A 24,282-nucleotide genomic window follows, 5' to 3' on the forward strand; every position below is an offset into this window, starting at 1 on the left:
AAACAGTAATCACTGGCTTGTTTGTTTTCAACGTGAATAGGTACAAATGCATGGGTTAATGCCTAAACGTTATGAGATAGAGAACATGTGTGTATCTATAGGCCCAATACTCGCACGATGTCTTGGCTTTTTAGCAATGATTTTCACTACAGATTTATTAAAGAGGACAAATGTTTGCAATGCAACAACCTATGACTATGACCTGAACTAGACCCTGAAAATCCTAGCTTAGTAAAGTGAAATATCTCACATGGCTGCAGTTCTAGATCTAATTAAGATGAATGAAATACTGGTCATTTCCTCTCCTGGGGTAGCTTGGGACTAGGAAAAGGTCCACTTGCATTGGGAACACATTTTTATTCATGAAGGCTTTATTGTGGATAAGCAGTATAGTGGTATTTAGTTAATGCAGTCTGGTTTACAGTGCAATCCTAGCAGAATTGTACCCTTCTAAGTCCACTGAGTTCAATGGACTTCATTCATTCATTCATTCATTCATTCATTCATTCATTCATTCATTCATTCATTCATTCAATAAATTTCTAGGCCACCACACCTGGGCTGCCAATTTGCAGAGGCTTACAACATAAAAGTACAATGTGGTAATAAAAGTACATAAAAATCCCTCCACCAGTCATCCCCCCCACCTCCTCAACTGTCATATATCTGGGGAATATTATCGTCAGATATACTGGAGAAGCAGAGTTCTCCTTTTCCCTTCCGATTTGTGTGCTGCCTCCGCCATTGCAACAACTGGCAAATCAAAGGGAAGAATTTCCTTCACACATAATCCATTAATGACTGGGGCACAAAGGGCCTACTGGGAAATGTAGTTCTTAGGATCCTTGAGTAAGAATTTCAAGCACCATGACAGCTTCATTTTCCAATCTGAATCACATGGGAAGAAGAGAGGAGTGTTGGGTTTGCTCTTAACCAGAGACTAGGTGATAAGCCTATGACACTTGCCAATTGATGTTGTGCCAGAGCTGACGTTAAAGCAGGCTGTGACCTTCGGAAACTCTATTGTGTCTTCCATGATGGGAGTTCCAAGAATCCCCCTGTGAAGCTCTCAGTGCCCAGGGGCCATGTCCTCCTGGGATGAAGCCATCTTTTCTCCACATTTTCAAAGATGAGGCAATAAACCAGAACTGTGAAATAACTTGGTTCTTTTACATTGCCAGCCTGTGGTCTAGCCAGCTCATAACTCCTCATCTCTACCTGTCAATGCCTTGCTATTATGGCTGCTTTCCCTGCCAGTATCCTTGTCCCAAGTCCTTAAGCTTCTGCCCTGGATGATGCTCCCATCCTACAGGGTTAAACTGAGGGTAGCCCATTTGCCTGGGTCAGACACACCAAATTTCTCCTGCCTACCCTTGGGGCCAGGAAGGCTGTAATCTGAGGTTCCAAGAGATATGGTACCTTCCTGTTTGCAAAAGCCCCAAGACTAATAAGCCCTAAGTCTGCAGTTAGCTACTCCCTTACTCCCTTCATTTGTGGCTTCCAGTTCCTTTTCCCCATTCCTACTCTCAAGCAAACCTATCACCTCAAGGAGTTCTTTGAGGAGTCCTTCGCTCCACAGGAAGCAAGTTCTGGTGGACTTTCCTTCTGACTGCTCCTCCATGGCCCCAGCTTTGTCACAGGGATGCTGCCCATATTAGGCCTGGGCCTCACTCTACCCCTTTTCCACCTGAGGCAGGGATTCCAGGGATTCCATGCAGCCCTTTGAAGCATTCATTATCAAGCTTCAGATAACCATAGTTAAATGCTGAACAGCACAGGTTTTAGTTTGGTTTGTCCAGTTATTAAGTGAGCCTGCAAGGGTTTGCTCAGCACTACTATGATTTAAGAACAAGCACACTGAAAAGCCAAGATAAGAGAATTTTATGTTTAATGAACAAGAGACGCAAATAAACATTAGAGGAAAAAGCATGGTTTAAAGAACTAGAATTTAAAGGAGAACTAAAGGGACAACTTGGATCTTTCCAAGAGTACTCTAGGAAACCTCAGAAAGTTGAGCCTAGATGTACCCCCATCCACCCTTCCTTTCCCTAAAAGTCATCCTGGCAATGTGGAGACTAATGTGGAGGGCTTCAGCAGAATCAGTTAGCTCATCTTTAAGGCAGAGATGCTATCATATGTGCGCAACCACCTCCTCCCCTATGTTTCCCAAAAGAGACTAAGATCTAGTGAGCAGAATCCCTGGGCCCAAAGACATCAAACTGTTCTTGGCCCTGGCCTGGTGGAACACTCTGCCTGGGGAGATCAGGGCACTGCAGGGCTTGGGACAGTTCCGCCAGGCCTACGCTTGAGGCCAGGAACAATATTGAAATCCTGGCCCCTCTACTTGAAGCATCAGCCAAACTATCATCATCCTGTGAGCCTATCCTTACATCGCCCCTCCCACCAGAGGACACATGATAGGACAGCTGTGAAGTGGGTTGGTTTCAATGTATGTTTTAATAGTATGACTATAATGAATACTATGTTAATTTATAGTTATTACATCTGTTCTTACCCATCTTGAGCCTTTGGGGATGGGTGAGTTATAACTAATTAAATAAATTAGTATTAGTATCATTATCATTATTATTATAATGATAGATGGAGGCTCCAGTAGGTTCCTGGGAGATGGAGGCTCTCGGCTAATGGGTGGCTCTGGAGAAGGGGAAGTGCCACAGGAGCTTGCAGATGGTCTGCTGCTGTTCTGCACTTTGGCAGGGAAAGTTTTGTGAAAGGAGATGATCAGCAGCAGAAAGTCGTTGTAAGCCAATCCTCAAAAGATGCTTAAACTATATATGAAACAATCAGAGAACAGAATAAGAAAGTGGATGGTGGTGCTATTGTCAGAGTGGTAGGAATAGTGCGAATGCCCTGTTCTGGGTAAGCAATGCCACACTCCATGTGCCAGCAGTTTCATTTAGGAAGGTGCTTTTACAATGTGCTCCTGTTGGCCTTTGAGAAACAAAAGCTGTGCTTTGTTTTCCTTTCTAGCAGCTCATGGCCTATTTTCATTTTTGTACTCCTCTTCCAGGCACAGAAAAGAATGGGAGTATTTGCACCCAGCAGGTGGGCTCTTTTCATCATTTGGAAAATGGCAAAGTACAGTTATGGTGTGTTCCCTGCTGTTTATGAGCAAATTGTACGTCAAACCCAGTGAACTGAAGTGCAACCCTTTCCCTGCCTGATGAGGATCTCTTTGGCACTTGTACAAAGTTCTACATTAAAAAAAAATCTCATGCTGTGCAGCAGTCTACTGTTGGGCTAGGAATATGAATCTGATCCCAAGTGCATACGTGAGATTAAACTGCAAATAAACCACACAGCTCTATCACTTGCATACTCTAACGACTTGTCAAGGATGCCCGCAAGGTGTGCCTCTCCTACTATTTGCCCACAACTCTGGTGTGACTTTCACATCAAAACAGTATTGATTTTCTGGTACTTGCCTCTTTATGCCTCCCAACCATCACCTTCCATAAACTTTGAACAGCCTTCACAGCTCTCTGTTTTCATTCTATACCAATGGCTATGTTAATGGACCACTACACTCAAAACCTGATGCCCAGCACCTGTGTCTCTGTGGAGCCTCAGAACTGGAGAATTTTTCCCGTGATCATCATTACTATATAGTCTAATTAACGCCTGACCCATCAGAGTTTCCTAAAAAGCAAGGGGGGCAGTGGTGCCTGGCCTACACAAAGGCAAAGCAGGCTTCCATGCCCAGCCCACCCGAGCACTCGAAGAGGCAAGAGCTGTAAAAAGTGCCATGTAAAAAGTGCCATGCAGAACCAGCAGAGCAGTGCATGGGCTGGTCAAGGCACCTGAGCCCACCTGAGCCCTGTTAGACTGATGACTCCTAGTGGCTGGCTGATATTCTCAATGTGTATTTAGTTGTTCAGAGGTACCCTTTCTCTTTAATATTTCTGTTTGGCATCCAAGAGTGTATGGAATGGGGAGGTACATGTGTGAGAAGGTGGGTTTCAAGGGCTTTTATTTTGAGCTCTTCTTTTTATATTCTATGTCATCTGGATTGTTTCATAATGTAAACAATATTTTCACAAAGCAAAGCCTTTTTTGCAAGTCAAAGGCAGTTCTGTAAGGTGTGGGTTGGCAAGACACAGTTTGCATGATAGAAATTATATCCAGTGGCACTGAGAATAAAGCAGTAGGGATAGAATCTGCATAACAGGAAGAGAAAGTCTAGTTTTCCCTAAGGAAGAAAACATAAACAACAGAGCTGTTTCTGGAAAAAGCAAACATAAGATATTCACACTTGACACTTCACATAAAGGAATGTATTTTAATCAATTAAAAAAAATAGGTGGCTGAAATCCAGGGGCGAAAAACAAAAGAAAAGCATGGCAAAACAGACAAAACAAAACAAAGCAAAAAACAAGCAAACAAATATCACACCAGCACACAAAAATGACCTAAATTAAAAGTTTGGCAAAAGAACTCAGGGTGGGTGAAACAAGACTCCTTGAACATAATAATAATAATTTTAAAATCCCCAAGAAACCAAAGATATATGGATTTATGATCAATATATCTTTTTGATTTGTGAAATTAAGCTGGAAGGATAAATCTCCTAACTGAGGTATGGTTACTTGGGGACCTCGGCCAGAAAGCCAGCAGATAGTACCTCAGCTAGGCATTTCGAGCAAGTACACCCCTGCTCTGCGCCCCCATCTCCATCCCACAAGAAACTGAAAAGCAGAAGATCCCCCCCCTGGAAAATGGCCTTTGTAGCAACACTAGAAATGTCCCTATATCTCTATGGTATATACTAAAGAGATTAAGGGAATTTGTACAGCATCATCCAGAAATGGCATCATATTCTCCCCAAACTCCACCTTCCACAAGCCCTCGAAATCTCCCTGCCTATGCCAAGGCAATATTGGACCCCCTAACCACAGACTTTGCTGTGCTTTCCTCTTTCCCCCTGCCGCCTGTTGTCTTTTTCTCTGTAAAGCAAGGGTCTCCGCTGTGGTCCCATGGGCACTTTCCTCCTGACATACCAAGTGTTTTTAGAAAGTGGGCAGGACCAGATAAGGCTTTCTGAATTTATTATATTTATGGTATCCTGCAGATAATGTCCTTGATGTAAAGTACTTTTGTGTTACAAATAGCACTGCAATGTTTTTGAAACCTAGTGAGATTTGATTCCAACTAGGTTCATTAGGGCTGCCTAGCTAAAATGCTTAATGCACCTGGCTGGAACTTCTATGAAAGTTATTCTAATAATTCAGGTATTCTAATAATTCAGGTGCAAGTTGGAAATAATATTGCTACATCAAAATTTGGTCACGTATCAAAAATAAATTAAAGGTAAGGTAAAGGTATCCCCTGTGCAAGCACCGAGTCATGTCTGACCCTTGGGGTGACGCCCTCTAGCGTTTTCATGGCAGACTCAATACGGGGTGGTTTGCCAGTGCCTTCCCCAGTCATGACCGTTTACCCCCCAGCAAGCAAGCTGGGTACTCATTTTACCGACCTCGGAAGGATGGAAGGCTGAGTCAACCTTGAGCCGGCTGCTGGGATCGAACTCCCAACCTCATGGGCAAAGCTTTCAGGCAGCTGCCTTACCACTCTGCGCCACAAGAGGCTCTAAAAATAAATTATGTTCCTATTAAAAACTGGCCAGAATCTCTCTCCTACTGCACACATGTGCAAAGAACTCTCCTCAGCCTGTCAGCACCAGCTGTCATTGTGTGGGCTCAAAAAGGCTGGGTTCATGAGAGAAGTGCTCCTGTAAAGGGATATCCAGAAGAAGAAGCATTTTTCTTTTTGCACACGTGGGTTGGTGATCACAGCCAATTTATAGCAAACCTATTTATAAAGTGTTATTTATGTATTTAATTCATTATTGCAAAACAAACTTCTCCCAAACAGTAATGCTCAGAAGAGTTCACCATAGAATAAAAACAGAGTTAATAAATATAGTAAAACAATATAAAATACAGAGTATAAAAAGTAAACAATTACAGCTGATAGCAGTGGATCCAGCATGGAGCCCCCCCAATACATTTAACTAAGGGAAGGCCTGACAGAAAGGCTTACAGACTGCAGAACCTAGGAAGACCCTGCAGGGCCCAGATGTCATACAAGAAGGATTCTACCAGGACAGGCTACAGCTGAAAAAGCTCTCACCCTGATGGATGCCAAATGCACATCCCAAGGGTCCATCACCATCAATAGGTTGTCGCCATTTAGGGCTTTAAAGGTCACAACCAGCACCGTGAATGTGACCTGGAAATCAATAGGCAGCCAATGCAGCTGCTTCAAGACAGGCTGTATATGTTAAAACCAAGATTTCTGGTCAAAAGCCAGGAAACTGCTTTTCAGACAACCTGAACAAAGCATCTTCAAGGGCAGCCCTGCATAAGGCAAACTGCAATTGTCTGTTCTGGTAGTGACTGTAGCATGAATCACTTTGGCAAAGTTTGGCTGAGACAGATATGACCTGGCATAGATGGAAGAAAACCTGTCCTGCTACTGTGGAACCTGCTTGTCCAGACAGATCTCCAGACACTTCAGGGAGTCCACCAATGAAAGCTGGACCCCATCCAAATCTGGAAGCTGAAATCCTCCCATTGGCCCCATTTTACCCAGCCACATGACTTCAGTCTTGGATAGATTAATTTTCAACTGGCTCTGACTCAACCAGCAGCTCCACGTCAACCACAGTATCCAGGCCCTGGGGCAGAGAAGAGAGACCCTCTTGGCTCAGCCAACTTGGGGCGGTGTACAACAATTTAAAATCAACATGAATTAAAAACACAATGATCACTGATCTATCCAACAGTTGGCATCCCTTGCTCCTGATGCCATCTCATTACTCACCACATTATTCTCCTGCTGTTACAAGGGAAAGTATTTGGAGGGGGGCTCTTGGTGTTATGGATATGCTCTCTCTCTCTCTGACATTCTGTGGTTAGTTTGCCTCCTGTGGCAGCTATTTTGTGATGGTGTCAACCACCCTGTGTCCGAATTGCAAATGTGCCCACAGCTGAAAAAGTTTCAGCTTTCTGATCTCATGTATAAATTTGGAGGTCAGGAACCAGCCTTTTGTTTAAGTTATTCTATAATGCACCATTAATAGCTTTTAGTACAATGAAATAGCTTCTCTAGTCACTTCAGTGACTGGGGCTGATCTGTACATACTGAGGAATGTGCTCATGGAGCTGTTTCTTGCCACTAAAGTGCATGGGAACATTATTGTATGTGATTTAGGGGTTCCCTTGTCATTGATGTGGCAGAGTAGAAACATTCCTACTCACACAGTGAGTATATTCACCCCCCACCAGGGACAATAGACTAAAGGGAAAGGCATGATATCCACAAACTGTTCACTTTTCTGTGTAACCACACAGCCAAGTACCAAGAGATCTGACTTTTAGGAGAAAAATTAACTCTGGATCTCTAACGGAACCAAATTCTACGTCATTCAATAAAGCAAACGTGTTTAAAAATGCGGTCTGTGCATGTGTGTGGGGATAAACACTTGGGCTCTCCTTTTTTCACAATGAAATCTGTGTGCTTGTGCCTGCAATTGCAAGAGCTAAAAATAGCCCTGCAAAAAGGGTTTTCCTCGGGCACTTCCATTATTCACATGATGTGGCATGTTACATAAAACAAACAGTGCTCGTTTTACCACAAAGTGCTATATTCAAGGATGCGGGAAGCAGGAGCATCCCCCCTGGGGACAGTAGAATGAAATGTTTTCAACATCACCCCAGACATGGGAGAAATGAGTATTCTTACAGACAAAAGAACGAGGAAATGAGAAATTTCATTTGAGAAAAGAGAATTTCATTTTGGAGAAAAATCAGCAATAAAGCCATTCCTTTATAAATAGGCCCCGGCCTTTTGTTGTCTCCTTGCCAGACAGGAGAAGCATCCGCTGCTAATCTTTTCAGGCTGGAGGGAGGAGGGAAGAGAAACTGCCTGTAATCACCTATCTGCTGCTATCCTGAAATTTCAGTGCAATGAATTTTTGGTGCATGATATGCTAACATTTTTAGAAGCTGAAGCCCAGCACAAAAAATCCAGCAGCCAGTTGATCCAGGGAATTGATACTTTGCACATCAAAATGTGTCCTCAGCAATCTGACTGTACTGAGGGTTATTGAACTGGCCGTTCAAGCCCTTACTGTAGCTTTGTTCAGACCTTCAGTGATGGTGAGGAGATGGAGTACGATCATGGGTGCAATCCTCCCTCAGCACGACAAATTGGGTCTGAAGCCAGCAATGGCTATTCAAATTTAGACCAATATTATAAGCCTCTTCCAGGCTTCTAATGAACCCCCAGGAGGGTGGGAGGAGAAACAAGTTTGTATATATGGTTCATCTTCCTAACATGCCCACATTTGCCTGATGGGCTGCAGTACATGCATAGCTCTATTAGCGTTGCCAACTTGGTTGGGAAATACCTGGAGACTTTGGGAGTGGGTGGGACCTCCATGGAGTATAATGCAATGGAGTCTGCCCTCCAAAGCAGTTCTCTTCAGGAGAACTGATCTCTCATCTGGAGATGAGCTGTACTTCAAGGGGATTCTGATGTCCCACCTGGGGACTGGCATAGGGGACTAACCCTATCTCCAAATATCAGGAGTGCTTCTTTTTAGACTTGCGTTCACTTTGTGCGTTCACGGAAGTTCTCAAAAGAATTAACACTTTTGGCAATCAAACCTCTCTGTTCTGTTTCCCTTAAAAACAACTGAAGCAAATTGGGAGGGGGGGGGGCTAGATTACAAAGAGATGTGAGCAAAGAAGAGGGGAAGTGGGCTTTTCACCATTCTTGTGTTGTCCATCTCTTCTGTTTTTTTTCCCATCTTTGTAGTTGCTTTTGAAAGTGCAGAAGTTCTTTAGTTCTTCCTGAATTAAAGTGCCAGGCCAGCCACTTTGGTGGGAGGCCTCCCATTCAGCACCCTCAGTTTCTGAATGCTGCTGCTGCTCTTGGAGCAGGTGCCAAGAGATGTTGTGGTTTCTGTGCAACACTAATTTTGTCGCCATACCCCAGGGTCTCCAGCTGGTTGCCAGTGCTCAGCTGGTAAGTGTATCCTGAAATGGCTTCTGGGATCACAGAAAAAGTGGCAAAGCTTAATCATTCTTCCTTTGCTTTTGCACTCACTGATTCATTATGTAGCACAGATATGTAAGAAACAGAAGACCACTGAAGTTAGGACTTTGGAGGGAACACTAGTGGACTTGCTGGTGACCAACTTCGGGGTCTACATATCAGAGCAGCTGGCTGAGGCTGAACTGAGATTTATAACAGATGACATCCACCAAGGTATGGGGCTCAAGTATCAGACTGGGAATTGGAAAACCATTCAGAATCCCTATTGGGCCAGTCACATGATCTCAGCCTAAACTGCTTCACAGGGTTTTTGTGAATGATGCCATAAGCCACTTTTGGTCTCCATTGGAGAGAAAGGCAGTCTAAATATCCTAATAAATAAATGCTCAAGTCTGGTTGTTCCAGACTGGGGTGGCTGACTGAGCCATAATAATCCTCTTAGGTTCCTAGAAATGCCACACCCATCAAGTTAACAGAGCAGTGGGAAGCCAAGTTGTTCTAGCCCACCTTGATTGATAGTATTTTTTGATAGTTTATTCCAAATCCCTTGAGACAATTTATATCGACTTTAAGAACAAGCAGAAGAGGGAACTGTGCTTTTGTTGAGGGTTGACTGGAGCATCTGTTCTGTTGCGCAGTTTCTTCCAGTCAGAATATTACAACAACAATGTATAAATCAATTAATTCCTGCTCCCATTTTGTTTGCACCAGCCCTCTTGATCTGATCCACCGGTGGTATCAATGCACCACAAGCACTATCATGGAAATGAACATTGTCAACTCTAATAACAAAAGGTCAGCTCTCAGGGTTACGAGGATGCTCAGCCTTTGGGGGAGCGCATAGCATCCTGCTTAACTTGCGGCATGTGGCGATAGCCCTCCTGAATTATTTAGCGCAAGACAGAATAAAGACTTTGCAGCATAAACTGGGTTTCTGTTGCTTGGATCAGAAATCCTTACATTTCCCCGATAATGCAGAAAATACCTAGAAATCATTTGTCGGCAACGAGTATTTTATTATTATTTTTTTACTGACCTTGTCAGAAGCATAAAAACTGAGCCAATAAATTAGGGATTAGGCTCGAGAAGGAAATTTTCTTTTGATGATTAGAGTTTCAGTATACCTGAAGCTCGCCTTCTGATTCAATTTCATCTTATATCACTGAGGGACAACAGATTTTTTAGGTTAGCTGTCAATGCTGCTTAATGAGCAATGTAGCGAATATCAACCACTCGTCCTCCAGTACAAAATCACTGATGCTCCCTAAGTATGCTGAGCCTTCCTGATTAACTAAAGCAGATTCAGACAACCTAAATTTGCTTTGCACTCCTGTGGCCTATAGCAGGGGTAGTCAAGCTGTGGTCCTCTAGATGTTCATGGACTACAATTCCCATGAGCCCCTGACAGTGTTTGCTGGCAGGGACTCATGGGTATTGTAGTCCATGAACATCTAGAGGACCACAGCTTGACTACCCCTGGCCTATAGGACTGTCAGGTCTCTTGGGACAGTGGGAACCTGCCTACCTCTCACTCTTTTCTATTTTTCAAAACTTCTGTCCCATGTTTCTGCCCTCACAAGGGCCGCTAAGGTAGCTAACAAATTTAAATATACAGAATAAAAATCACATTTAAAAGCCATTAAAACACCCCTCAAAAGCACACATACAAATAATTAAATTAAAACCGTGCTAAAATACATACAAAGACATTACCAAAACAATTGAAGCACTGGTCAGGAAAGACCAATGCCTGCTGCTGCTCAGTTGTGTGGTGGTAGGAAAGCTGTCGGCAAAATGGGGATAGTTTGATTGGTATTCCTGGTGTGTTGATAGCACTTCCAAAGTCACCTGGAAATGAGGTCATCATGTTGGGTGATACTCTTAATTTGTTCCATAGAGTTTGGGCCAAATGCTAGAGAATCATCCCAGTGCAATGACATCACTTTTGGGTTGTGCCAAAAGTGACTTCATAGTGCTGGAGACTCTGATCACCCCTACCCCCACAAACAGCCACAAACACACACCGTATGTCCCCACAATCTCCTGCTTGTTGTCTCCTGGTAACATTGCTGCTTTTTTCATTCACAAGCCTCTTTTGAAGTGTGGAATTTGTGCCACAGCTCACCAGATTTTATCTTTGGAAGCTGTTTTTCCGTTGCCAGCTCTGGGTTAGGAAATACCCAGAGTTTGGGGGTAGAGCTGGAAGTGGGTGAGATTTGGGGCAGGGAGGGACCTCAGTAACATATAATGCTAAGGAGTCCACCCCACTTTCTGCAGGAGAACTGATTCCTGGCACCGGGAGATGAGCTATAATTCCAGGGGATCCCTAGGCCTGCACAGTTTGCAGGGTACAGGCTGGTGGCTTAGTGACGGAGCATCTGTTTTGAGAGCCAGTTTGGTGTAATGGTTAGGAATGCCGACTTCTAATCTGGCATGCCAGGTTTGATTCTGCACTCTCACACATGCAGCCAGCTGGGTAACCTTGGGCTCACCATGGCACTGATAAAACTGTTCTGACCGAGCAGTGATATCAGGGCTCTCTCAGCCTCACTCACCTCACAGTGAGGAAAGGAGAGGAAAGGGAAGGCAACTGTAGGCTGCTTTGAGCCTCCTTCGGGTAGAGAAAAGTGGCATATAGAACCAGCTCTTCTTCTTCTTTTTTTTCTATGCAAATCCCAGTACCTCTAGTTTAATGACTGCAGGTATAAGGAAAGGCCTTTCTCTGCCTAAGAGCTGCTGTCAGAGTAGGCAATGAAAAGTGACACAGATCAATGACCTGATTTAGGATAAGGTAGCTTCATATGATCCCCTTCCCTGCTCATTTTTGCAGTTACAGGAACTAAATAATAATAATAATAATAATAATAATAATAATAATAATAATAATAATAATAATAATAATAATAATAATAATAATAATAATAATAATAATAATAATAATAATAACCTGAGCATTTATATAAGGATAAGTCAAAAAGTATTGCAGAAAAATCATAGAAACATTTATTAAACAAAAATATCAAAATGTAAAGCTATTGTTTTTTGTCCAAGCCTCCATTTAGATCTAGGCAATGTTTTCATCTCTCTAACTCTTCTCTGAAGAATTCTGAAGAATTCACCATGCCAAATAGGGCAGATTTGGCATCCTTGAGGGACTTCCTACATCAATGCAGTTTTCTTTTCTTTTTTTAATACAATCTAATAAGACTAAGACAAGTATATTATGGAGAAAACTTGTCTGCAACCATCTGTTGATCGCAGATATATGTTTAAACATGTTGACTTGCAGGAGGGCATTATGTGCTGGAATAAGATGTGATACACCAATGTTGGGAATAAACAAGGCCACAGCTTTATTACCTCCCCATGGGTGGGTTGGCACAGCATGGGAGAGGGAGTCTGCTATACATGGCTGAGTACAGCTTGATGGGTCCCAAGATGTATAGTCCCATGTTAAGGGATGATAGAACAAACCCATCTTAAGCGCTCCCTCAGAAACTTTATTTTCTCATACTTCTCTTTCTGGAACTTCTGTTCCAGATTCCCCTCCCGCACACAAGAACAAAAATACTCTTAGAAAGAATGCTGTTAAGGTTTGAAAATAACTGCCATTTCAAATGAATGAGGGATCACTTTCACATGTATCCTGCAGCAAGTGGGCCAATAAAGCTATGCATTTTGCTTTGGCAATTCTTTTTATAACATGGTATTCTTATAGCACTGTTATGCACCCAAGGATGTTTCTTGTAGGCCCACATATCAGCATCTAGAGAGCCAGCATAATGTGGTGTTTAAGAACAGCAGACTAATCTGGAGGACTGGGTTTGATGCCCCACTTCTCTGCTGGATGATCTTGGGTCAGTTTCAGTTCTCTCAGAACTCTCTCAGCTTCACCTACTGCACAAGAGATCTGTTGTGGGGAGAGGAAGGGGAAGAGATTGTAGGCCACTTTGAGACTTCTTGAGGTAGTGGAAAGCAGTGGATAAAACCTACTCTGCTTCTAAAAATGCATGGCCTCATGGCATCCATAGGCAGAGTAATCTTCTTCCTGTTCCTGACTATCCAATAAATGATTATTGTGTCTATATTTTTGGGAAATGCCTCCGAATAATTGCAAATATATGAAGGAATCATTCATTTTGTCATGGAGTATGCCACAGGGGTACTGGAGCAGGAGGTACCAAGTGACCATTTCTTCCTGTCTGCCTTTTAATAATATTCTCCATATGGGGAAAACTACACCATATGGGGAAAAATACACCTGGCTTCACATACTTTGAACCTCTCTAGGGCACATGATAGCACATTAATCTGTCCATGAACAAACATATTTGCTTTTTTATAGATTTTGCTTTTGGTGGGTGTGCAGAAACATGAATGACTCTTCCACTTGTGTAATTCATGGGGGAAAGTAAATTGGTTCTTGGATATTAAGTGAATAACCATATTACATTTATCCCAGGTTGGATCATAATTAAACAGGGGAAGTTTTTCATTTAAAACAACTGATGTTAGTAGCATACCACCATGCAAAATCTAGAGTAAGCATATCATGATATGCTTACCTACAGTGAGAGAGGCCGCAGCAATATGATGAAAAATACTAATGGAATATTAATGGGAACACAGGGCACAAGGGTTAGAAACATATAGCAGGATGCTCACATGCTCTAAACAGTATTCTGTCTGATACAAGAATCTGCTATAAGTGATGTCATAAATATTGGTCACATTGCCAATGTATGACATCATTTTCATACGTCTCTGTTTTCTGAATTTTTACCCTGATACTCGGATTGCAGATCTGATTCACTGTCCCGTATGTTGATGACTCTTTTATCCTCAAGCCATTCACGCGCCGTACCGACTCGACACTTTCATTCCCAACAGTCACAGTCTGTGCCTGTTCCCAGATTTGTCAGAACAGATAGCAGTGGCGAGAATGGAAATGATGCAATGATAAACAAAACAAAAATAAGAATGGCACCGTTAGAGAAGAATATTAGGATGAGCTGTGCAATTCAGACGGATTGCAATTCAGACGGAAATCAGTTGGAATTTACTGGGAAAGTCAAACTGAAGCCAAGAAGAGCTGAAATAATGGGGCATGGGCGGCTTTACAAATATAGTCAGGTGATAATAGGGAAGCTGGGAGAAAAAAATAATTCTGAATGATTTAGGAGGACTCCAGACAAGTGAAGAAATAGTTCCAGCCCAATACTGTTGAAGGTACTTGAGCTGCCAAATAGAAGTCGCTACAATGACTCCTAAAGCAGAATCGAAGGCTAGCTATTACCATTACTAGGATAAAGCAGTGCTAAAAAAGGAATAAATGAGAAAGGCCAGCAGCTAAGGAATGTTTGAATTGAGGATGAAATGGATAGTCACATCCAACCTGAAAACTGATAAATGTCATGGATTTCCAAGAAGAGTTTTCAAATCTGAATATCTGTCTATGGAAATGAGTTTATTATGCAAATACGAAAGACACCGTGGTTTTGGTTCAAACCAAGAAAAAAGGGCAATGCTGACCAACAAGCCCTGTTGACACTGAGTAAAGATTTCATAGGGATAAAGACATGGGTGCTCCATAGGAGGTGTGCTGAAGGGAAGAGATCAATTATGCAGACAGGCTTCCATGATCATGCTGAGGGGAAGGTAGTTCCATACCTTATTTTGCCTCCTTTGCCTTCTTCGAAGCCTCAGAAATTCTTTATGTTGCCTTGACACAAAATTCACTGCTGCATATTCAAGCAGTGCAGCAAACACAAAGAGAAGACACACAGCCATCCAGATGTCAATCGCCTTTACATAGGAAACCTACAAGACAAAGGAAATAAAAAGGGGGGCAATAAAAACTCCCATGATACAGAATGACAAGAGGTGAAGACAGTCAAAGAAGACAGTCAAAGGTGAAGAACCAGTCAAAACAGAATTCTTGTATGTTTATCAGGTGTCACTCCATTCATTTCAAAGGTTGGCCTGGAAATTCTGCCCTGATTCATGTTCTTTGGTATCCCTTTGACCTGTGAGGTTATGTTGCTTTGCAGGGCATTTTCTACCTTCCCAGTCCTTGGTCTGATCAGCACACACTTCCATTAGAAAAGAACATAATCTTGTTCATTATAAACATGATACTAGACATAAATATACTCAATATGTTTGCAGTACTACACTTCTGATGTTGTATTACAACATCTGGGAAACTCATAACAGTTACCACAACTGAACGTCTTAACACATTTTAGTAGGTAAAGGAAGCTGGACCCGGGGTGAGGGGTAACCAAGAGAGAGAGCATTTAAACAATATAGATGTGTACACAATATGTGCTGGAAAATTGCTGGCAGGTGTTTTTTCGAAACACTCTTAAAGAAAAAAAAAAAGAACCCCCCAAAATAGTTGTGGCTTCACCCTTATATAAACTTCAACAGAAGTTTCCTATATGTAGAGGACAATATGATCTCCCACACACAAATCTTGAAGGCATATGGACCAGAGCATGATCACCTAAACCCAGCATAATATATAGAAACAAACTGTTAAAAGGCCTTAACTTTTGCTGGGATATGCCCATTTGCACAGCTGGAGAGCACACAGACATTCATTAATACTTTCCCAAGCCACTGACTTCTAAGAAAACAAATTTATTTATAATTTAATAATTTATATCCTACCTCTCCTAACTAAGTTATCTCGAGGCGGCTTAGAACAATAAAAACAATCTACCCCATAAAATCATGAAGCATTAAAAAGAGTCCAAACCTTCCTGACCCAAGGGTCACCAACTTCCAACTGGAGCCTAAAAATGTCCTGGAATGCTACTATAGAGATCAGCTCCTCAGCGGAAAATGGCTGTTTTGAACGGGGGGGGGGGGGGGGAGGCTCTGCAATGAACACTCATCTCCAGGCTTCTGGAGATGACAGAGCTTGCTTGAGAGAGGGAAACTCTGTGGCAGAGAGGTTGCAAGATGGGAGAGGTTGGGACATCGGGATTTGCAGGAACTGCAGGTCATTTCTAGGCAACAGAGATCAGTCCCCCTGGACAAAAGCCCTCGCTTTGGATCCCATGGAGGTGCAGGGATGCCAGGCTTCAGGTGGGAAACAAAGAAATGCAAATATAGATTTCTTGCAACTTAAAAATTGTACTTCCTTAAACTGCGTGTGCTCAATGTCTGCATTGGCCAAATTATTTTACCTCCATACTATTGCCTTGAAGAATAATAAAACATCTGACCACTGGGTGTTTTCCATATAAGTTTGTGTCTTGCTTTTCAAAGGTGTACCATTTTAAGCTCCAATGGATCCAGATGTTTCCCATGGACATTTGTATGTGGGACAATGGGCACATACCTAAACACTCAGAATATACATATCAAAACTATCCCCTTTTCTTGTATTTAATCAGCCTATGCTTTCTTCAATCTCCAGAACAGGAGGGCAGGTGATATACATTGGTATGCCATGTCTTGTGGACATCTTTTGGAGAAAATTGCCCCTTAGATGTGCCATTTGAGCCTCTCAATGCTGTACAAGCAATATCCTGAGCAGAGGAGCTTACAGATTTGACTGGAAAGAAAATATAGCATTGTTCTTAGTATCATTTAGTACATTAAACATTGATATCCTGGGTATGAAATCCTGCATCCATAACAACCATCAGCATAACTCCCACAGGAGTCAACAAAATGGGCATCATCATCATCTCTTAAGGAAGGTAATTCTCATATTGACCTTCAGCTGCTACAGTAGCAAGGTTGGATACGCTGGTCTGATGTTTGCATTTGTCCCACAACACTTCAAATTATATTGTTACCTGTCCACAATTTGATCAGGATAAAGGAACAGCTCTAGACTGCAGATATCAGGAATGCATTCTGGGACAGATTTGGACGTTACTACTGTACTAAAATCCAAAGGAAGTTTGAGTTCTCATGGGGAATTCCTACCTTGCAGATTTTCTGGACTAGGAAGGGGGAAATGAAGGTATTTCATTTCACTTGATTAGTGGCCATCAATAACCATGGCCACCATTGACACCATGGCGGGTGGCCAATGGAATGTGATAGCAAGCAACAAGCATTGCATGGCAGCTCGTCATGGTGTGGGAGGGACTAAGTACGTGGGCCTATTTAAGGGCATCATGTATATTCGCCCGGCCTCTCCATGCTGTCTGAAGCCTGAACAGCTTCCCTCCCACCCACCCTTGTTATCAGTAAAGATGTTATGTTTCAGTCTTTGGATTTTTTTCATGTTCTATTTTGTCGCAGCTGCAGTTTAGGCATGGTAGGAGCCTATTGGCAGGGAGTCCGGTCTGCATACTGGACTCCCTGGGGTTGGGGGGTCTCCTTATAGAGACTGGTTGACATATGGGTGTGGCCTACCTGGCTGGGATTCCAGGGGCCCACAACCAGGCAGACGGGGAAACCAAACTGAGGTGGACACCTGTTGGACCCCAATACGGTCACATCCCTCGTAGAGATTCCACGGTCCCAAAGGAACCACTCTCCTGGCTGAGACTGAAGCAGGTTCCAGGTCCCATAGACCCTGGGACTTAAGCAGCCGGACAGCTGTGGGCATCAGGCTCCTCTCCCATGCTGAGCCAACCCTCTGGTGGGAGGTTGCAATAAAGGCTGTGACCATGTTTATGCCAAGATGGTCATGTTGTGTATTCAGTTGCAAAATGCCAGCCTGCTAGTCAAATCACCCATCTATATCCTACACTTCCCTTATTAGGACATCAAAAGTCTGTGAAAGAACCACTTTAACTGCTGCAGCATCCCACTTGGCACCCCTTTAAAACTTTATGAATTTTGTTATGGACCTGATGAAATTGAACATAAAATAGTAAGATTTATTTCTTATCAGGAAATCCTACCTCAATCAAAGACAACCAGCCTGTGTGGATGCCACTCTCCCCCCCCCCCCCCGGCATAATTCCTAAACATAAATATATGCATAAACTTTACTCACAATATGTTAGGGCCAGTGGTTTTTATCCGATTCCACTTCTTCTTTGCCTGACCACTGCACACAAACATGACTGTCTGCACTGAACCAGGTAAAGCATTTCCTCCTTATTTCTCCCAACTATTAATAACCTTATGCCTTTGATAATACATATGCAAACATTTAAGAAATCACAAATCTAATATGCAGAGCAAAGCTTAATGGTACATGTGATAACAGGAAGCCAAGGTCTTTGACGAAATTAGATTAACAAAGGAAAACGTGTGATTTTAACAGGCTTGTGAACTGAATTTGCCCATGTGTTTCCCCTGATTTATTCCACTTTGACTTGGTCTACGTATTAATATTTCAAAGATCTTTAAATGCCATTGCTGCATGATTTCATTATGGGTCTTGTTTGTTTGGGGGTTTTCTTTTCAGCTTCTTGAGTATCAAAAACTCAGCCAGTTAATGAGGAAAGTTTGTAGATCAAGGCCTGAATTAATCAAAAAGTGGCACACACACTCTTGTTTCAGCACAGCACAAGAAAGTTTACCATTGCTCTTTGGTTGTCCATTGGTCAATTTTTCTTGGACCATCAAGTGGCTGCTAGTTGCCCAGATTCTTGTAAAAATGCAAACTAGCTAGATTTTGATCTGGGCTAGGGCCATTTCAAGGTTGTTGTTTTTACCCCAAGGTATTTTGTTACTTTGCTACTTTTGTTACGTTTACAGTTGATCCTGACAGAACAGCTTTTTTGAGGCTTTACCCCATCCCTTCCCAAGCAGCATAGACTCAATCTCCATGGCCTGGGAAGGGTCTGGGGGAGGAAAGGCCACCTTTCCTGACCCTTTAAGAGCTGGTTGTCAGCTGGGATCAGCTGGGTAGGTACAGGGTGGACATGTCCACTCCATGCCTGTCCTGCCCTACCCTTTAAAGGCCAGCTGCAGTTGGGATTGGGTGAGGCAGACATAGAGTGGACATGTCCACCCTATGCCTGCCCTCCTCAACCCTTAAGCAGCCAGCTACTTGCGTGGATCAATAAACGGAGGCGTGCCTGCCAGCACTGACTGGGCAGGGTAGGCATGGGTCTGGCATGTCAGACTGGGACCTGGTCCACCCAATCTAAACCACTCACAGCTCTAGCTGATTCAAGAAGAGAATTATCTCCCCAGATCAGGTGGCTCTCAGGCAGTTTGAACTGCCCCCCCCAGTCCGACAAACAGTTGATCCCTCTGCAAGACTTCTCTCAGTGGGATAGGCTGTTTGGTGGACTCAAAGGCATTTCAAGGGACATCTAGGTCCCTTTAATGCCTCAGCTTGAAGTAATTCAGTTGTACTCAAATCATCTGAATCCTATTTGCTGCACCTAATCATTGATTTGGGTGACCCATATTCAGCTGAATTGATTGGGACCAAATCTGAAAAGTATTACATTTTTATTCGGTGCATATCCCTATAACAGAACTGCTCTGCAAGAACAGTCCTAAGAGAACTGTGATTAGCCCAAGGTCACACAGCTGGGTACATGTAGAGGAGTGGGGAATCAAATCTGGTTCTCCAGATTAGAGTCCACTGCTCTTAATCACTATATCAGGCTGGTGTACAGGCATGTGGGAAATAATGTAGTTTCCCAGATTACTTTTTTATTTTTAATTTCTTTAATGACACTATTATGGTCACAAATAAACAGCTGTATACTCATGCAGCTGTATATTCATGCAACGTTTAAATTTTTGGCAAATGAAATCCATTAATCCATTCACAATGCCATGTTCTCCCAGAGGTTTCTGTAGGATTATTTGGGGCAGTTTTTCTGTCTAGAAGATGTTATCATAGATGCTTGGTTTTGTAGTTCTGAAAATTGTGAATTTGTGTCTGCAGAGATAACATACCTCTTCTTCACAGCAAAAATGTTAGAAAATAAATATACAGAGTTAGAAGACCTTAGTCCTTTTGGTCCTGTACAAATTTATGCAGACAGAATAACCTCAAATCTGTTGTGCTAAATTTCAAGTTCAATGAATATTTGGGGTGCAACAGCTTTCGATAAGGTGAAGATGTTAGGAGATAACTGTGAAGATGGAGGGACAAGCAACACAAAAACTTTTTGAGTGGAATACTCCAGAAATCTTGAGATCTTTGTGAGCCTCATGAGTGTTTAAGAAAATGCAATAATAAATATGCTATATAATGTTATTGTTTTAGTTAAACAAAATGGTGATTGATAATGATTATTTTTATCCTTCCAATAAAGTACAACACAAATATTGTCCAAATATAAATGATTAACCTATTAAACCAGAGAGAATTCATTTTGCAGTGATTTCATAATTATTGATTTCAAGTTGTGAATAACCATATCATTGATTATCTGACATAACTAAAACTAACTTGAAAAGTTATTATACTAAAATGAAACCTTCATCTAAGTTATAAATATGAACGCCAACTAGAATGATCCTTATGTAGGAAACCATGATTTAAATTGAAGCTTACTGACTAGTGATTTAAATTAAATCCATCCAGTTAAAATGTAGACTTTGATGCCAGAGGATGTAGGCCACAGGTTGCCACAGGGGGGGGGGACAGCTTTAAAGGGGGATTAGATTCATGGAAGTTAAGGTCTATCAGTGGCAACTTGCCATGTTGATCGAGGGTAACTACTACATTCAAAAGCACTAAGCCTCTGAATTGCAGAGCCAGGAAGCAACATCAGTCAGGGGAAGGCCCCATACTATGTCCTGTTGTTGGCCCTCCAGAGGAACTGGTTGGCCACTGTGTGAGACAGGAGGCAGATCTAGATTGACCATTGGTTTGATCCAGTCGGGCTCTTTTTATATTCTTACTGACATTCATGAAAATGATATGTACTTTTCAAAGCTGATGCCTGAATGGGTGAATTGCTTCAATCTCGATTGGTTTTCTCATTCCAGACAAAATTGAGAATGTTGTGATCCTTTTTTCTCCTTTTTCAGAGTGGAAAAAAAACAACTATGCCACATCCTTAGATAGATGAGGCAACATCATTCACTACCAGAGTCAAAGAACAAGCACTCTCCTGCTCAAATCAAGAATTCTTTGCTACATCCCACAGTGCTTGCTTTTCACCCTTAAGCCATTGCCATAACCTTGACCTCTCCCTGCCTCAAAAGAACTTTTTAGTCTCTGTGGTTCTATAAGAATTGCTCCTGTGTGCCTAGCCTAGAAACACTGTAGTTTTGAAGTGGGATGAACCTTAGAAATATTTCTTGTATATTGACTCTCCGGGTGCTTGATTCCTTCTGACACACTTTGAATGATTACCCACATCTGCCTCATGTGAGTGGCCGCTCTGCAGCTCAAGAATGTGCCTGGGAACTTCCTGTGAAAGCAGACATAAGAGTCAGTTCTGAATAAAATAGTTTCCCCTAAGTAATGGCTGTGGATTTTAGCATTTTTATTCTGTGCACGTGCTCCATTATGATGGATCAAATTGTGTAGGAATTTCAATAAGGTTCACAGTTTCCATTGTATTTTTCATACGGGTTATCACTGCCGGCTCTGAAAGTATTTCTCATAAACTTATCACTAGAGCCTCTGAAAGCTAAGGCCTGTTGACCAGCATATTGAAATGCAGCCTCAAGTCACTACATATCTGTGCATAATATTTTCCCAGATCTTTTCCACATGGAGGGTGCAAAGCCACGTTGCCGCCTGGTTTTGATCCGGTGATAGTTGCTCTGATGTTTCCCACTTCCTAACCGGAACCTTTGAGACCTTTAATCCCATTTTATTGCCCCAGTTTGTGCTCCTGAGGGAGTCAGCTGATGGACTGGAAATCAAGACTTCCTGCCTAGGTTTTTTTTTTTTTTCTGTTTCAGCTTGTCAATCAACATCACATAGCAGAAACTCCAATCACCTTCAAGCAGCATTCTGTCACATTTGAGCCTTTCCCTTCCCACCCACCCTCTTCCAAGTCTGAAATAAATCTAGTTTAATTGTTCTTTAAAGAAAAGGCTGGAATTGCATTGTAGTGCACTTTCACCCATTTCCTATTCTTATATATATAAGCGCTTTTGTCTACTTGTGAATAAGCATTAGCAAGAAGAAGCAGCACGTGTGGGGGGGGATGCTAAAGTGTGAGCAAGGAATGAGTTACTGTTTGCTTAACCTCTTCTGGCCCAGCAGGAGCACACAAGCAAGAGTGTACACCACGGACTTACTCATGAGCATTTATCTCCACAGCTCCCGTGCCAGCTGCCAGACCACAATGGGTTAAGCAAACAGTAACTCATTCCTCGCATTCACTTTAGCCTTCCCTGCAATGTTACCTGGCTTTCTGTGCAGGCAATTTTATTTATTTATTTATTATTTATTATTATATTTATATACCGCCCTCCCCGAAGGCTCAGGGCAGTTTACAGGGAACAGGAAAAGATACAGATAAGATATGGTAACAGGTGATAACAGTAATAACATTATAACAACCATAACTTAACATGATCACAACAATAACATTATAAAATGGTGGAATTGCAAGAGCCTCAGCTCAACTCTTACTGGGTCCCAGTGGGCTAGGGAGATTAGTATCAGTCATAGTAGGAGGGGAGGGGCTTGGGGGACAATTGGAAGCAATGGTTTGGGTCGACCTCAACCAAATGCCTGGCAGAGGAGCTCATGTTTGCAGGCTCTGTGGAACTCTTTAGGTTCTGTCAGGGCCCTGATCTCCTTTGGGAGTTCGTTCCACCAGGTGGGAGCCAGAATGGAGAAAGCTCTGGCCCTGGTTGAGGTCAAGCAGGCTTCCTTGGGGCCAGGGACCAACAGGAGGTTGGAAGTAGTAGAGCACAAGGCTCTTTGAGGAGTGTAGGCGGAGAGGCGGTCCCTCGGGTATACTGGGTCCAGACCGCATATGGCCTTAAAGGTGATAACCAACACCTTAAGCCTGATCTAGAATTCAACCAGGAGCTGAAGGATGGCCTGGATGTGGGACCTCTCAGGTGTTGCTGTGAGGACCCTGGAAGCTACGTTCCAGTTGCAGTTTCTGGATCAAGGATAAGGCCAGCATAGAGCAAGTTACAGAAGTCCAGCCTAGAGGTGACTGTCTCATGGATCACTGTGGCTAGATATTCTGGGGCCAAGTAGGGCACTAGTAGTTTGGCTTGGCAAAGGTGGTAAAATGCCAGCCGTGCTACCGTTGTGATCTGAGAGGGAGGCATCAAGTATCAGCTAATGCTTACTCATAGGTAAATGGAGCCACTGGAAGCCAGGCCAGGGTCTGTCAGTGGTGGCAGCCTGGTGAGTGATGTAGGGAGCAGGAGCCAGCAGAAGTGGGTTGGTGGGGAGGATGGTGGTGGGATAGTTGGGAGGATGGGGAAAGGGAAGGCTCAAGCTTTCCCTTCCTGACTGCCTTGCTGAGACTTAGAGCTCATTGTGCCTCATGGTAAGAAAGGGACTGTGCATTTATCTGTGTTCCCTTGTCACGAGGCAACTGATGGCCAGAATCGTGACAGCCCTGGGACCACCTTGGACCATCACTGACAGCATGAGGAAATGGGAATTTGCTCCAGGACCAGACAAGCGCCAAGCCACAGCAAATTCCTCAGTGGAAAAGGTCCCAATGTTGTTGTTCTGTTGTGAAATAATTTCCAGTATACACCATCTATTGTTGTCTGGTCATTAAGCCAATGTTGCTTCACTGCCAAATAATACTTTGAGCTTCCATGCTGGGAAAGGGTCTAGGAAATGCAACTCCAGTAATTGTATGGTAATAGTGCTGAAAAGTGTGCACCAAAACCCCAGATTCTCTGTCTTTTTCTAAAAGAAGGTATCAGGCAAGTTTTTTACCCTTTTCACGAGTGGGTAGTTGATGTTCAAGTGATTGGCATAAAACAGAGATGAATGGCATCTTTGAAGTATGTAACACTTTTCAGTGGTGTGAGTGGCTTTCCTGGACTATTTTCTTGTTTTGGTGAGTCTGTAATAGTTTCTAGCCATTCTCTTTTGTCAACTAAACCCAGTATTTGGAGATTAGCATTCAGATGCTTCACATAGATTTGGAAAGTTTGCTTGAACAGGAGGATTGCCTGGAAGGCCACATGGACCGCTTTCACTAGGATCATGCTTCTAAAATATTTGGTCTAGGATGGTGGCAATTGTGATTCTTATTTGACATGGCACCAATTTTCTTATAGGCTGCTCTTAACAACACAAGAATTAGGTCTGGAGTAGCAGATTTGTAAAATGAGATAAATATACTAAAGTATATAATCCAG

General features: G+C 42.7%; 1 protein-coding gene across 8 annotated transcripts in view; it reads right to left on the bottom strand.

The window, feature by feature from the left end:
- Positions 1-24,282, bottom strand: part of GLRA2 (glycine receptor alpha 2) — a 146,241-nt gene that overhangs the window by 16,850 nt on the left and 105,109 nt on the right. For 6 of the 8 annotated variants that reach the window (XM_077343193.1, XM_077343192.1, XM_077343196.1 and 3 more), the window contains 2 exons: positions 14,752-14,901; positions 13,865-13,984 (listed from right to left, as the gene is read on the bottom strand). In XM_077343193.1, the coding sequence (XP_077199308.1) occupies positions 13,865-13,984; positions 14,752-14,901 (270 nt within the window). The remainder of the gene's footprint in view (positions 1-13,864; positions 13,985-14,751; positions 14,902-24,282) is intronic. The other 2 variants (XM_077343195.1, XM_077343194.1) reach the window with 1 other exon arrangement.

The sequence above is a fragment of the Paroedura picta genome, chromosome 6 (assembly GCF_049243985.1).
Source record: "Paroedura picta isolate Pp20150507F chromosome 6, Ppicta_v3.0, whole genome shotgun sequence".
NCBI lineage: Eukaryota > Metazoa > Chordata > Lepidosauria > Squamata > Gekkonidae > Paroedura > Paroedura picta.